The 17,500-nt window shown below is 38.8% G+C and overlaps 2 protein-coding genes across 2 annotated transcripts in view; both read left to right on the top strand.

The window, feature by feature from the left end:
* The window catches only part of LOC138029770 (tyrosine-protein kinase receptor Tie-1-like), a 556,173-nt gene that overhangs the window by 159,022 nt on the left and 379,651 nt on the right, over positions 1–17,500 (top strand). The window lies entirely within an intron of this gene.
* The window catches only part of LOC138029421 (neuronal growth regulator 1-like), a 43,978-nt gene that overhangs the window by 7,075 nt on the left and 19,403 nt on the right, over positions 1–17,500 (top strand). Inside the window, exon 2 of the mRNA XM_068877166.1 lies at positions 5,862–6,251. Coding sequence (XP_068733267.1) covers positions 5,862–6,251 — 390 coding nt within the window. The remainder of the gene's footprint in view (positions 1–5,861; positions 6,252–17,500) is intronic.

The raw sequence follows: 17,500 nt of genomic DNA, 5'->3' as shown, positions 1-17,500 counted from the left end.
TGCATCACTATCAAACGAGATGCGCTAACAAATATATATTACCTAAATGCAGGACACAAAGATTGCATCATAGTTTTTTCCCAAGTCCTAGCTTAGCTTTTAACAATCATTAGCTTTTTAGAATATATATACACTCACATTTTAACTTGTATATGAATAAATTTATTTGTAACTTTATTATAAAACCTATTGTAACCCAGTCCCTCTTTGATCAATTTTATGTAATGTTTATAGTTGTGCAATTGTAACCACATTGTAATTCAGATTAACTGCGATGATGGTGGAATTAAACTTCTTTTATTACTGGGTTGCCAAACCCAGTCAGAAAATGGGTAGATTTCCGTTTTTTTTTCCGTGTCGGTAAAAGTCTTGCCTGTCACTCCCCTGCTAAGTGGTGTCTTTGTGCATAGAGTCTTCTGTGCGTATTTTGTTAGGTTTGAGAAGGCTGGGGTAATGCGTAGCTTGCTCTGCATAATTAACTTGTAATGCCGTCGAAAGTCATTGTAACGCGAATGGCTCTTTAGTACATCTTTAAAGAAAATATACTCACATGGAGCTCAAGAATGGAACGTCAAGACGGGCAGTGAAACATAACGATCTGGAATCTTAAAAAAGCGACGAGTAATGGACTTCGACAGCGTGAATCTTTCGCCCGTCGAGCCGAAATCAAAATATGCTGTACATCTAATATTTCGCCAAGGTGGTGTTACGTACAACACTGAAACCAAATGGAAATTTCTCTGGTAACTTACGGGTTCAACAAAGACAGAGAAGGAATCGAACACCAGAAGTAGATCTGTGATCTCTGTTGTGTGTCGCACAGTGGTTACTGAAGTCGCATCTTTTTAAAGTTTGCCTGTTTGTCTGGCAAGTAACATTCATTTTGTACTCAACTCTGCAAAGGTTAAAAAAAATTGGAAATGTGACAGTGAAAAATTACTTGAATGAAAGCTTGTCGTCTCTTTTGTGCTTTATTATTTACGGTCAAGGTTCTTTCGAAAAGGGTTGAATGTGAACTGTCAGAAATTTATTTAATTGCATAGTTTGTAATTGTGTTTCGCTTGCACGCACGCAACTGAAATAGGAAGGGTTTCTTGCCTCTTATAACAAATATGTTGCTTGTTTCGACAAATGTTTCGGTGGAAAATATTTCTGTGAAATTTCCAGCTTTTGTAAATTTATCATGTGTAATTTTCGAGCTTAGCAAATTTGCATACATGTGTTGAAATGTGATACGGGGAGAATTTCTGTGGTAACGCATAATTCACGAAAATAAACAAGTCTGTTGGAAGCGTGCTTGAGTTTCAACAAAATGACCCCCAAAATCGGCAAAAGATTGTGACGCTGATGAATAAGAAAGTAGCTGCTATTACCAAAACGATGGAATTACCTGGTGATAAATGACCTTGTCTTGGAGAGTAAATTTTTGATTTTCCAGAAACAATGGTCAACCTTTGAGAGTTGGGCGATTGTGATCTTTGTGTTGAATTCGTACATTTCTTGTCAAAATTTATAACAATCGAAAGAAAAAGAAAACTAACAAAAACAAAAACCCGGTAGCTTGGCATCATTTGACACAGATGCTTCACTGTTTCGCGAGTAAACATTCCGCGGTAAAATAACCCCGAAACTTGAACACTGCGCCCACTGAATTCGATGTGCGATTTACTCGGTGCAGCCAAACTCGTACAATTACAACAAAACAACTTAAATCTCCCAAACTGTTTTTCGCTGATGGTAACTTTTTATATTCGTGGTTCAAAATTAATGTTGTTTTCATGTCGAAGATTTTGTTACCGATGGCAAAACATTTCCTCGATCGACCGTCCTGAACCTTCCTTCTGCTCTTCTTAAAAATTGTGTATCCATATTTATTTACTTTTACATCAATATTTGTTTTGCATAAAGCAAGCTAACAAAATCTGTATCTTGCTTGGTTCGCAGTTGATAGCATTAAAATAGAATTTTCGGTCCTATACTTCTGTTACTGAGTGGTATATTTCTGGCTAACCCCGCCAAACAGGGGGATTAACTTCAGCTTTCAACTTTTGTTTACAAAGCTGTCAGATGCTGTTAGTGCACGATCAACAAGTCAGCCCAGAAGCCAATGTTTCTCGATCCCCTTTTATTTTCTTCAATCTCTCTAGGTTCAGTACTTTGCTAGTAACCACGTGCCTTCTCAAGGGGCTATAATATTTATCTAAGACTTCTACCATGGCGCTACAATGATAGACAATACCAAAACAATATCGTGTACTGTTAGACCTACATATTACGCAAAGACAACTGTCAACATGTCATCCCAGAAGACAATGTTTTTCACTTCCCATTTATTTTCTTCAATCTTTCTGGGTTCAGTACTTTGCTAGAAACCACATGTCTTCTCAGGCTATTTACCCAAGACCATGGCACTACAATGATAGACAATACCAAAACAATATCGTGCACTGTTAGAGCTACATATTACGCAAGGACAACTTGAATCTCCTGGAAGACAACTCACAGCTCAGTTGACATTATGGAACAAATCGCTGTGTTACTTCACCACCACACGTAAGCAATGTGTTAAAGAGGACAGGAATTTCTTCTTCCTGACAAATGATTAATTAATAGGCCTGTATCCAGGTTTTTAACCTCAGAAAAGGATATGTTTTGTTGTACGTACGGGTGTGGACTTGTGAGCCAAAGGGACTCTACTTGTATGACTTCTGGGTGAGCCCTTAAATGGTCTTTAATGACCCCCCAACGTGAAAAAAATTGCCTGGAACGCTGCACGTACCACAGGCAACCCAGTGTACCCTCACGGAGGGTCTAGTTATTATATTATTATTATTATTATTATTACTATTATTATTATTATTATTATTATTATTATTATTATTATAATAAATAAATAAATAAATAAATAAATATGATCAATTGAAATGGAAACTCGTGAAATAGCCGTGTTTCGTTGTGCTCGATCTGTCGAAATTAAGCAGCTGGATTCCAGTTGAGGATATTTTGTTCAGAGAGTTCTATTTGCTTAGTAAAGGGAAGGTTAAAATGACAAAATTACGCACGAGTTGAATTCAGTTCCAGTTGACTTCTCGGAGGGGTCAGCTTTAAAAGAAATGTGACAGCAGAAGCAGTTTCTCGTTGCCATTCTTTACTTTGGGCGACAGAAAAGAGAAGTGGTAAAAAGTATTACAACTTTGAATTAAAGGCTGCATTAACAACTTGGCTAAAGCCGAAATTTGTTGAGCAAATTCTCAGAAGACACGCAACAATGTTTGTTTCGCTTTTTTACTATGAGAGCAAATATTTGATTCCGAAAAGGTTAATTTGTGATTCTCCTGTGAAAAAACAAGAAAAAGGAAATCAGAAATTTGATCTGGAGATTGCTTAGATTCGTTCCAACGGCTTACATATATCAACAAGTATGATGACCCCCATTTTTATTGCTGAAAAGTGATCAGAAAGCCGGGATGAAACTTTCTGCAAAGTTTAAAAAAAATCTATGGAGCGGATTCAGAGCCACCTTAATAAAGCACAGATTTAAGGTAGCTCTGAGTTTGCTCCCCATATATTGCAGGATGTTTCCCCTCGGTCTAATGATAACTTCTACGTAATCAAAAATGGGTCACCGAGTTCGTTTTGGAGATATGAGCAGTCCCAAATACAGCGTATAGGGTATTTTTGCTGGGCTTTCTCGTTGCCAAGATAACTTATTAAGTTGCAATAATTACCCCATCTCGTTTGGAAGTAATCGGCGTTTCATATGGTATCATAGCATTGCTGTTAAGTGATATAGTTTTGTAGCGTCAATCTTTCTAAAGAGTGTCTCTATTAGTTTGAAACTGGTTTGATCGATCTTTTAATTGTGAATTAAGTAACGTACATATACCATAAAATTAAATATTAATTCACAGTCAGCAGAGACTCAGGATTAATTTTGAGTGTTTTGTACGCTTCATCACATAGAGTTGATAAGTTGATAATAGGAAACATGAAATGCCCAAAATTTTCAGCCCATCGTAGCTTAAAAAGCCAAGAAATAAAGAACTTCCTTGTCCTTATCTGTGTTTGATTTGCAATGAGTGTTTAGCTGACTTTGTGGTCACCTCTCAACGTTCTCTCTCTCTGCTTTTCAACATGACAACTGAGCTTTCAAATTGTGTGTCTAAGCTGTAGACCTGTGTTTATTCTCACAGATAGTAGCATGTTTTATTTCTCTCTTGAATTGGAGTCTGATCATGAATAAAATTATTTAGTGTAATTCTAGTGCTGTTTTCAGTTTGCATCATTACTTGAGCTTAACTCACTCGTAATGACAGATATTTTATTGCACCTCCTCACAGATCATTTCCAAAGAGTCATTACAAGAGCTATACTACAGGCTGAGAAATTTCGAAAATGAATTATGTGAATGGCTAGGACCAGCAGTATTTTAGCCAAATTTAAAATTGTAAGCACAGCAAGCTGTTTAAAGAGTTGAATGTAATCTACATGTACATTCAAATTCTGCATTCTTTTCCCACTGTCAGCTCTGCCACCGGGGTTGAGTGACCTGACAGTCTCCATTGCATGAGAGCCACTGCTACACTTCAGTGATGTTTGCATAATGATGATCTCAGTAGCGAGGTAATAGCAGTGTTATGTCTTTTAGCATTCAGTTTGGTTCCTGCATTTAGCCCCGGAATCAATCTGGCTGAATTAATTAAAGCTTCATAAGCTGATAATGTGGGTAAAAAGTAAATGACAAGGTGTACATTGTAGATCTTCTAATATTTAATATTAATATATAATAATTATTAATATTTAATTCAGCAAAACAATTTATTGCTGTAAATTTCAAATTTTGAGGCTGTCACTCATGTGATGTCGTGACAAGAGCCACAAAACGATGTCTCTTTGTTCTTGTCCACCATCTTGAAAATAAGGTAGCGGTTCGTGATTGGCTAGCATCGCAAACGTTATTTGATTCAGGACACAACTTTGTTAGAAGAGTGGCAAAACACTGCAACATTGTTGTGATTGTTGCGTTGAGCAGAATTGTTGGGTGTAATTATTTGTTTGATCAAAAGCAATTTACTCTAGTTACTTTGCATGTGGATGTACATTTGTAAAGCAAAACGTTCAAACAATGTTGGATCAAGCAATGTTGGAGTGTTGGATCCAACTTTGTTTAAATTGAACAAAGTTGGATTCAATGCTTAAACAATTTTCATTTCAATCAAGAGATTCTTTTTTTATGCCAGCCTGGAACACCTTTTTGCTCTGAGGTATAATTTCCTTTTTTTTTTCTGTCAGCAATTTCTTTTTGGATCATGATTTTTTTTTGTGCGTGATCAGATTTATTTTCTTTAGCGGTGGTACCAGCATGCATGGACTGCTTAGAAGCGGCTGCCATTTGCGCCTGTATATTCTTCCAGTCCGCTGGGGGCAAATTGATCATTGTAAAGCGCCTTTGAGACGTTTGTGATAAAGGCGCTGTATACATGTAAATGCACCACTTTACTTTTTCACTTTATTTGTGGGCCATTATAGGGCGCACTGTGAGGTTGTATAATGAATGACTTTGTTTGTAATGTTTTGCTCAGTTGCATGTACATGTATAAAACTACATTTAATCTATCTGGGTATAAATTTGCTTATTTTTTTGCGGCTCCTTGGCTTAATACATGTACTGTATTTTTGATGCCTGTAATCAAAATGAGAGTAACATGATAGTAAAATTGTGCCATGCATAATATTTGTGCATTATATATTTAATAATTATAAATTATTGTATGCATGATTATTTATTTCAAACATTACAAAATGAAGGCTAATTTAATTGTGAATATTTAAGAAACTTACTGGAGAAATCCATGTTGCAGACCCACTGACGTGGACAAGACAGCCTACCAACCCAACAGAAGCAATAGAGGGAAGTAATGTGGTGCTTACATGGAATTACTCCCTCACCTCTGATGAACAGACCAACAGTCAGAGTTTTTTCTTGATTCAGTGGTTCAAGTTCAATCTCTCGTCAATGGTGTTTGATCAGATTGCTTCAAAAACATTCTTTTCTCGCGTTAACCCTCCTCTTTCTTACGGAGAGCCATTGTCTCCACATATTGTGATTGATAGAAATCATAAGACAGACTCAGTTACTTTGCATATTAATGATGTGAAGAGAGATGATGAAGGACAATACAAGATTCGGTATGTTAAAGACGTTTTTGCCACTGTCCTTGCTAAGCTGGTGTTGAATTTGACAGTTCTTGGTGAGTGTATCATATTAATCTTCTGCCTCAGCCTCTATTTATATAACATTATCTACTTTGATAATTGCATAATACATGTTGCACGATGGTTTAATTTTGTTTAGTTTAAGATTTTTCTAATGCTTCCCATTGTAACATAATAGATATTTTTCTGCAATTAATTAAAATTATGTAATACATTGTATTTACATGTACTGGGCTTCTGATAGGATGCGCAAAAAAATAAAGATTATGCGGATATTTTTGGCCATATTGTGCATAAACATGTGTTGATTATGCGGAAATTACACCAGATTGTGTGGAAATTTAAACGATTAACTGGGAGTCAATTTATCTACTACCTAGGATATGTACCTTAAGCACGAAATTAAGGAACTTCCAGTTCAAATTTGTCCACAGAAGAATAGGTACAAATTCTTTTCTGTTTAAAATTAAACTTTTGGCATCAAATCTTTGTTGCTTTTGTCAGTCAGCACAAGAAATGTTGCTTCACCTTTTTTGGGAATGCCCGATCACAGAAGCCTTTTGGAATAGCGTTCAACAATTTTTCGTCTCTGTCGATTTGATACCAGCCTCACAAGCTTTAACTCTATGTCAATGTTTAGGTCTCAAAGGAGAGAAAGACACTTTAATATTCAATCATTGTTTACTACTTGGCAGATTTTACATTTATTCTTGTAAGTATAAAAATATTTGACCATCCTTCGTTAATCAGGTTAGAAGCAACTTAAAAAAAGAAAAACATGTATCAATTATTACAGGAACACAAAAAGCATTCGAACAGAAGTGGCGCAAAATGCTCCAGGCATTATAACTCCTTGATCTCTCCTTTGAACTTTTTTGTTCTAAAAAGGCAATTTTAATTGAATGATACTAGGTTCTCCTTGGCTATTATCCAACAAGCGCGAGTGGAATAATTGTTTTATTAAAAACGCCCCCAAAGTATAGAAAATTAGACTACAATAAAAACAAAAAGGCCCAAAAAATCACGCATATACTTGCCGTGTTTGTAGATCATGGTATAATGGCTCATAACCGATGATGGCTTAGCCAATCAAAACTCTCGAATTGCATTATCCAATGATCCAGTTTTTAATAAGGAGGGGGGGGGGGGGGGGGGAACGTTTAATCCAGGGGGACGTGGGATCAAATCCCGCTCAGGGTAATTCTTCATGTTTTTCATTTGAAATAATTAATCAGTTGATTTACAGGATGGGTTTCATTTCTTCATTCTACAGTATATATAAATAAGCCTGCATCATTAACTTGATCCCTCTGATTAGCTGATGCCTAAGTTGGTGTTTGCCTGTAAATCGTTAGTCGATCCTTAGGTTTAAGGCTTTGAAGGGGTTTAGGCTTTCCCATCTCCCTCGTGTAAGAACCCGGGATACTCACGTTAGGCCAAGTCACTATCTGGATAGCTGCCAGCGTGGTTGTCCTGATGGTGTAGTGGTCATCACACCCTACCGCGGTGTTCAGGGGGACTTGGGTTCAAATCCCGCTCAGGGTAATTCCTCATGTTTTTCAATCGAAATAATTAATCAGTTGATTTACAGGATGGGTTTCATTTCCTCATTCTATGGGATATATATATATATAGCAATTGCGCATGCTCACTAGCTCGCTAGTTTGAGCACTCTGGCATGACTTGGATGTACCACATGCGTGGGACATCTGGGGTGGTTTTATAGCTTAACCTCCATCCTAGACATCAGCACTGCACTGATGAGGCCAAGAAGGCCGAAACAGTACTGTCTGCAGTTAGTTATATATATATATATATATATATATATATATACAATGTGCCCTCCCGGTTGTCGCCATAATGGCTTTATGGCGACTCCTGAACTTGGGCACAGGATGTACGGTTACACATTGTTGGATTGCATTGTGGAGTCACAAGAGTGCTCAAACTGCAAGCAGTGAGCGAAGCATTATGCCAATAGTGAACACCTATTATGAGGCTCTCCACCCAATCCAGAGAGTGCTCAAACTGTATGAACAGTGAGCATAATATACAATATGTATACAATGTGCCCTCCCGGTTGTCACCATAATGGCTTTATGGCAACTCCTGAACTTGGGCACAGGATGTACGGTTACACATTGTTGGATTGCATTGTGGAGTCACAAGAGTGCTCAAACTGCAAGCAGTGAGCGAAGCATTATGCCAATAGTGAACACCTATTATGAGGCTCTCCACCCAATCCAGAGAGTGCTCAAACTGTATGAACAGTGAGCATAATGTACAATATGTATACAATGTGCCCTCCCGGTTGTCACCATAATGGCTTTATGGCAACTCCTGAACTTGGGCACAGGATGTACGGTTACACATTGTTGGATTGCATTGTGGAGTCACAAGAGTGCTCAAACTGCAAGCAGTGAGCGAAGCATTATGCCAATAGTGAACACCTATTATGAGGCTCTCCACCCAATCCAGAGAGTGCTCAAACTGTATGAACAGTGAGCATAATGTACAATATGTATACAATGTGCCCTCCCGGTTGTCACCATAATGGCTTTATGGCAACTCCTGAACTATATATATATATATATATATATATATATATATATATATAAATGAATGAATGAATAATTAGGATACGATCATACTTTTGCCTCTGGTTTCCATACAAATCTGTTTCGTACAGGACCTTTAGTTTGTCCTGCACTCATTAGTGTGTAACCAAGAGTGATTTTATTCGTTGAAGTTTACCGCTTTTGAGTCATACATGGCCGTTCGTGTTGCACGCTCCTATTTACTTAACGTTCTTCAATAGGAATTTTTCACAATGAAAAATTCCTATTGAAGAACGTTAAGTAAATAGGAGTGTGCAACACGAACGGACACAATGAAAAATTCCTAGAGGGTTTTGTCAACTTAAAAAAAAACGGCTCCTTTAGGAGCCACCAAGTTTGCAAAAGTCTATGACCAATTCAATTGCATTATGTTGTTCCCTTGTGCTCAAATATATTCTTGCCGCTTAATGATACTTCAAAGTCCTGCTTCCTTGCCGCATAATGATACTTCAGGTTAGGTTTTCAACAGTTAAGGCCCAAATGAGTCACCAACATGCCACCGATACATCTTATACGTTATAAGTTTAAACAGCAGCCAACGCGTCGGCCGACAGTCGACCGACAGTCGACCGACAGTCAGCCGACAGTCGACCGTCAGTCGGCCGACAGTCGGCCAACAGTCGACCGACAGTCGGCCGACGCGTTGGTGGGATCGGATTCTTGAATTTTACCCACAAATTTAAAAATCAAAAAAAATTTAAAAAAAAACATACATGTAATTAGGCCCGTCCAATGTATTTAGCTTTAAACATGCTTATGGTAAATCAGGACTCGAAATTGCGACCAATACACTTTCATTTGTGACTGATTTTTTTCCCTTTGTGATTGAAATATCTGGAGGAGTCGCCAATTTGCGACCAGCGTTCACCGTTGAAATAAAAGGGTTAGCAGTTGGCATTTTGCTGCAACTTTTGCCATAAAAAATTATTTTGTTTCTCGTCATGTATTTTGTTTCAATTTTGAGATATGGACAAAAATTGTAATATGGTTGAACCGCGATCCATTCCCTCGAATTTTCTCTCATCATTAACCAATTTCAGCGGTTTTTTTTACACATATGTATAGCGGGTTCATATACCTTGTCGCAAAATTGGGACTGGATATCTTTTAAAATTTCGACCCTTGGGTATTTGTAATTTTATAACACAGGTTCGTAGAAACTACTGACGACCTTTCATATTGCAAACAAAATGGCGTGTTTTCTTCAATCGATCTTCAATGTTCAGGAAAATAAGAGTTTCAAAACAGTCAATCTCTTTGGCTTTTATGTTTGTGAGGATCGTAACCAGCTTTTTTATCACAGAAAATGTCGTAATTATGAGGAGGATGCAGATTTTAGGGAATTATGCGGATCCGCATCGCCGCATCCTGTCAGATGCCATGCAAGTATATGTAGTATCAGAAACCCTTCTGGTAGTATTCAAGATAAACTAGAGAAATCATTCTAATAATCAAAGATAATTGCATGTTAACAGTAAATTATGTGACCAGGGTTAATTAAACGCTCAGCTTATAAACAGCGATTAGGGTTAAGCACTCACAAATAAATTGTTATTTAGAAGATGATTTTTACAACAAGGCCAAACATTTCTTGAAAGAGGGAAGAAAGAGGCCTTTCAGGAAACGAGTATTGATCTGAGCCGAAACAGTTAACAAAATGGGAACAACAGATAATAATAACTGGAAAGAAATGGGTTTACAGCAACAGTAAACTCTTCTAAGAAAGAAAAACAAATGAAACTGACAAGATTTATATTTTCACGACGTTTCGAAGTCATCGTAACTCCATTATCAAGTGATAAATAAATAAATACAAGTGCTAGAGTTTAAATAGATGGAAAGCATAATTTACATACTTGCCCTGAGTTTTGGTCTGGCCCGGGTTCGAACCCACGACCTCCCGTACTGAAGTCCAGTGCACTTTCGATTGAGCCAACTGGTCGGTGGTTAACAGATCCAGAAGTAGGGAGTTCATCTGTGAGCGGTGTTGAGGGGGTGGGCATACATTGTATTCAAGGGGGGTGTTGTAACATTGGCACGTGATAATTAGCACCTATTGTATGTTATACTTTGTATTTGCATATTTAAGTAGGCTAGCAGATTATGTAAATCCAGAAAGCATACAGGCGGTGTGTATGAGCAAGACGGAATAAAGCCTTCCACAACTTACTACATGGTGGCAGCATTTTACAAGGATAATTTGTAAAGTTAAATCGAGAGAGGCCATCAGAAGCGAATTATGGCAGCAGCAACATCTTTTGCGTCGCCACAGATGAACTGGGAAGCTCCTGATCCGATAACTGCATTCGTCAGCTTCTGTTTTCAAGCGTTCTCGAAGGCGCAGATGACAAAGAAAAAGTGAGCTATATTCTACTCTGGTCGGGAGAAAAAGGCCTGGGCATATACAACAGTTGGACATTCACAAAGGAGGAAGACCGGAAAAAGCCTGCCGTTAATTTCGAATGGTTCGAGAATCCGAATTGAAGCCGTAGACGAGTCATCAAATTCATAGATACACACTACAATGAATACGACAAAAACAAAACGAGCCAGTGGATGATTTTATCTCAAGATTAAAAAAATCTAGCAGCAAAATGTCAATTTCACGACAACGCCAAAGTTGAAGACAGAGTTTTGGATCAACTTAATTGGGGGTCAAGAAATTGCAATGTTTAAGTCTTTCATAAGCCGAGACAAATCACTGACCCTTGCAGCCGCTATTGAGATTGCAAGGGGCCACGAGGCGACAAGACACAAGCAGAAAGTAGTGAAAGCCATCAAGATGACAGGAGTATTGATGCCATTCATAAGGAACAAGAAAGGGAATTCTGTAGCAACTGCGGAAAGCAACACCCGAGGAACAAATGTCCAGCCTACGGTACATCATGTTGAAAATGCGGTAAAGCTTATCATTGGCAGTCTGTCTGCCGGTCCAGCAAGCGGAAACAACTGAACCAAGGAAGAAAGCCGGCCTTCAAAAAAGTTATCTACACGATTGAGGACAGAGGCGACAAGTATGACGATGAAATTCTGACAAACAGTACCATAGAGGTTAACACCATAGAAGATATGCGACATCGGATAAACGACACAGGAGATGAAGCCTTTGCAACACTTGAGATAACTCAGCCAAAAGCGGAAAATTAATCTTCAGTGCAAGATATATAGACACAGGTGCACAGAATAATGTTTTGCCTATCAGGCTACTTCGCATAATTGCCCCAGAGTTATTTGACGAAGAACGAAACCCCAAACCAGAAGCACTGGAAAAGAATGAAGCCGTCCTTTCGGCATATGGTGGCTTTATAATCAAGCAGCTTGGCACTGTAAACATCCCTTGCAAGTCCAAAGAGAAGAAGATCAACTGCATTTTCTACGTCACAGACACTTCAGGGCCAGCTATCCTCGGTCTAAAAGCATTCACGGCACTGGACCTAGTGTCCTTACATTGCACACTAAGAACAAATCAATTAGACCAGGCTGATCCCACTAACAGCTTCAATGCCCCAGCTCAAAATTCGGGTACTTGCAAGAAAAGCGCGAATTGCATTGGAAGTCATGTACATGTACCACTGGAAGAGCGGCCATCAATCACAAGTAAACAAGAGCTGATGGAGATGTACCCAGAATTTTTAATGGCACAGTTGGATGTTCATCCCATACCTATCTAAGAGGAAATCACACCCAAATTAGCAGGAGCAAAGCTTTTTAGCAAGCTTGACGCTCGCAACGGCTCTCGGAATGTCAAACTAGATGAGGAATCCCTGTACCTGAAACCCTTTAATACACCGTTTGGTCGGTACAGTCTATGGAAAGAACGAAAACGAGCATGACTTACTTGTACACCTACACGAAAGCATGGAGCGTACTAGAAAGGCTTGCATCAAGCTTAAATGGCGAGAAGTGCATTATCAAAACAAACGAGTGCAATTTATTTAGTATGCTTTACAAACCAGACGGTGTCAAGCCCAGCCCAGATAAAGTCAGAGCCATAGAAAATTTAGAACCACCCAAAGACAAGAAGGAGCTTCACACCTTTTAGGGGATGGCAACCTACATGAGCTCATTCATCCCCAATCTATCTGACCACACTGCCCCCTTAAGGAATCTCTAAAGATAAGGAGAACATTGACTTTGCGTGGAGCCCATCACATTCGAAAGCCTTTGAGACGGTGAAGTCATTGATATGTTCCACAACGACCCTGGTGTACTATGACAGAAATGAACCAGTGGCCCTTCACGTTGACGCATCCATTAAGAGCTTAGGTGCAGCTGTGTTCCAAAACAACATGCCAATAGCTTTTGCGTGGAAAACACTTTTCCCTGGGGAGACCAGATATGCCAATATTGAACGAGAACTATTAGTGGTCTATGGCTGCAAAAAGTTCAATTCATATCTCTACGGAAGTTCGTTTGTGGTTAAAACAGACTATCGGCCCCAAGAACAGATAGATAAAAAGAACCTGATGCAAGCACCTCCACGTCTTCAAAGAATGCTGTTGTGTCTACAACCCTAAGATTGCATTATTAAATATCTTCCAGGAAAAGAAATGTTTACAGCTGACGCCCTGTCACCCCTTTCGCTGTTGGTTGAATTTGAAGTATCAGACATGAATGTGAAAGTTCACCACCTAATCAGATCACCCCAGCTAAAATGGAAGAATTCGAAGAGGAAACTGCAAAAGATGAAATCTTGCAGCATCTTTCCTGTCAGGTTATACAAGGTTGGCCTGATAGTGTGAGGAAAATTGTTCCGGCACTAAAACATTACTGGCCCCTATATCAGTAAAAGACTATGGGCTGTTACTTCTTGGAAGCCGTGTTATAGTACCTGAATCGTGGAGAGGCAACATCCGGCACCAAATCCACAGCGGGCACTTTGGTTTAGAAAAATGCTACGAGCCAAATCCTTTGTTTACTGGCCAAGCATATACAAAGAAAGAGAAAACCTTAAATTGCAAATTAACGTAATGTTTGCCAGAGATACCACAATTCCAAACAAAAAGAGCCTATGATATCATCAGAGATCCCTTCAAGACCATGGCAAACAGTAAGCGCAGATCTGTTCTATGTAAAACAGTCGTGGTTCTTCATAGTTGTTGACTACTACTCCCAAGTTCCCATTTGTCAAGAAGTTTCACAACCAGAGCTGTCGTAAATGAGATGAAAATGCTATTGGCAGAAAATGGAATCCCAAAATCTCTTCAATGCGACAACGGTACTCAGTTCACATGCAGCGAGTTCCAACAAGTGGCAAGCCAGTTTGGTTTTGAAATAGTGATGTCTTCTCCCCACTACACACGTGTACACTGGTTCGTCGAACGCCAAGTTTAATTGGTTAAGAAGACGATCCTAAAATGCAGGGAAACTAAAGAAGACATAGACCTAGCCCTGTTGGCTCTACGAACAACGCCCCTGACTTCCAATATACCATCACGAGCTGAATTACAGAATGACCGAGTGTTCAAATCAACACTTCCTGGTAACATCCAGCCATCAAAGAACCAAGAAGTTAGAGACTGGCTCAAAGCGAGAAAAGACAACCAATGCTATTATTACAACAGGCACACCAAGTATTCAGGCTGAAGACTTCCATTTAAGGGAATTTCCAACTTTCAGTGTCCATTTGGACGAATATTTTGGCGATTTTTCTTCAACATCTTCGCAAGATCCGTGTGATCTCGAGTCTAGGAAAACAGACACCAACGAAAGCCACACGACAGAAAATGCAGAGCTAACGCAAGAAGTAGATGTTTCCAGGTTTCCTGTAGTTTAAAGCGATGCAATACAAAAGCTCAAGGCTCTCGCTGTGAATAACAACACATCCCGATCCACAAAACAATGGATGAATATCTGCAAAAGCTGGTGCCAGTCACACCATCTTGAAAATGTCACCATTGAAACAACGGCACCGGAAGAACTTGACAAGGTCCTGAGTAAGTTCTACGCCACGGTCAAAAAAAAGGACGGAGATGATTACTAGCCAGAATCCCTTAAAATAATGCAGAGTGCCATTGAACATTATTAAAAGGAGAAAAACTATTCATCCAGCATCGTGCAATCGAGGGACTTTCACAATTCACAAGAAATCCTCAATACAAAGGCTATTTCTCCAGGAGCAACACGACGCCTAGGTGTAGGACCTAGTAATACGACTGCAAGAAGATGGCACTGAAGTTGTAGAGTCCCGTGAAGGTCCTACGAAAACACGAAGCGATGGTCTAACAATCAGGCTAAGAACAACACCACAAGTTATGTAGACTTAATGTATAGCACCGATGGCGGAAAAACCAATCCAGTGTGGCTCTTCAAACTTTGGTTGTCCAAGCGACCTGAGGGAATGAAAGACACAGGGCCCCTTTACCTGAGGATCATAAATCATCCAAAATCAACATTCATCTGGTACATCAAAATGCGAATGGGACAAAACACCATTGGCAATATCATGAAAACTATGGCCTCCTGTCTCAAGACAAATAAGGAGTTGACAAACCACAGCATCAGAAAAACATTGAAGAAATCCGGTCAACCGCCCAATGTTATCTGTGAAATAACGGGCCATGCACATGAATCTTCCTTAGATGACTACGACAAAATAACCAGAATCAAAGGAAAGAAATCTCTCACATTATCAGTGGATATAGAGAAATGCCAAACGAAATACTCCAAATGCAGTCTCCAACCAAAACACTGCAAATAAAACCTCAAAGCAAGAGATTGCTGTCCAACGCCAACGAGTCCCGCTGGTTCCTATTCATCATGTCCCACAAGGTGAAATGCGTCAAACCATGGGCTTCAATCCTGGGTTTCAGCCAGCTGGATTTTCCACTAAGGTTTCCTTCGCAGTTTCAGTACCACATGGCAGTCTTCACTTGTGCAGATCGTCCCATTCCATCGCAGAATTACACATGTTGCACCTTCAATTTTTTCTCTAAAGACAACGACAGTTTTCAACCACAACCTCAGAAGAAACGAAAGGCTTACATCATTGAGTTATACGAGGAGGATTAAACTTAGGTATAAACTGTTTTTGATCAGACTTGAATTTCCTTAGATGAAACGAAACGTCGTCTACAAATTTTTAATATGCATTTACGAAATGTTTTGGCTTGGCTAAGCCCTGAAGACAGGGCTTTCTTCAAATCTGGATCCGTACTGTGGAACAGTTTACCTGACAATATTAGAGAAATAACTAACATACAAAAGTTCAAAAAAGAACTTAAAACATCGTTATTAAGACTTGCCTATCAATGAGCGACAGTCATTTATATAAATATAAATATCCAAAAAAATTACTTTTTAGACTAATCAATCTATTTTTAATTATTTAGATTAGTTTTCAGATAATATAATTTTATTGCATTATAGTTTTAGGTATAATTTTAAATTTTTGACTCTAACCAGTTTCAATTGTAAACAGCGTCATCGAATATTTATAGTGAAGGCGCTAAATAAATGTATTATTATTATTATTATTAAACTAGCATGATACTGGTCAAATTGGCATACATGGAGGCGTAGACTGACATGCGTACGTACATAGGGGCGGTCGATGACGTCATTGCTATAAAACCAAAAATTTCTCGCATCGATGGGTTACCATAATTTTCTTAACTGTATTAACAGAAATTTCAAGCTCACAATACAACTTTTAAAAGACATGTTTCGGCATGACTCATGCCATCATCAGCATCATAATGTGTCATCAGGAACCCATGACCCAGAGCCTACAGCTCCCATACTGGGCCTATGTAACGGCATTTTCACAGACCGATCTATTTTTAGACTATCTTTTCCGGAAAAAAAACAAAGGCAGTTCCGGTTTGGTGACCCTATGACGTCAGTTTAATTTCTTGTAATAATTGGTCATCGGGCTCCTGTGGGAGTCTCATTCGCGGGAAATTCAATCTAAAAATAAATCGGTCTGTGAAAACGCCGTTACACGAACACAGTAGAGTTGTAGGCCCCGGGTCATGGGTTCCTGGTGTCGTTTCCTTTTCCACTGTATTAAATATGTTTACGATTTGAAAAGGAAACGACACATTAAACTGATGAAGGCATGAGTCATGCCGAAACACGTCTTTAAAAAGTTATATCGTGAGCTTGAAATTTCTGTTAATACTGTTATTGTCACGAAGTTATGGCAATGTTATATATTTTCTTAACTATGGTGCTCAAAAAAGCGCGCGCGGAGCTCCGCTAATAAATACTTGTATACTTGTGCCCAGCAACGTACATCTTTGATATTGGACATCTGTGTTATGGTCAATTGACACATGTCAAAACAAGGTATCCCCTGACCAGCATCAGGTGACCATATTTAGAGTTCATTGATGTCACCTGTTCACCGCTAACCTGATACTGATTTTCGATTCGATCGCAGGCTCAAGCCAGGTTAACTTATTGTAAGAATAAATAACCTGGGAGCTCCGCTTTTCGGCTTGGCTAAATCTATATGTTATTTTTTTTGAAATGGAGCGTAACTAAATCATCTATGGATAAGTTCTGTAAAGAACTCCATCGCACATTAAACTGACGATGGTATGAGTCATGCCGAAACATAACTTTAAAAAAGTTGCCTCGTTAGTCTTTAGTTTATTTTAATAAAAGAATAATTAGTATGGGCAATCAAATGGTGACGAGTGAAATTAGGGAAATTATTCCCT

This window comes from Montipora capricornis, chromosome 13 (assembly GCF_036669925.1).
Source record: "Montipora capricornis isolate CH-2021 chromosome 13, ASM3666992v2, whole genome shotgun sequence".
In the NCBI taxonomy this organism is placed as follows: Eukaryota; Metazoa; Cnidaria; class Anthozoa; order Scleractinia; family Acroporidae; genus Montipora; species Montipora capricornis.
This window is presented reverse-complemented; position numbering and strand designations above follow the sequence as displayed.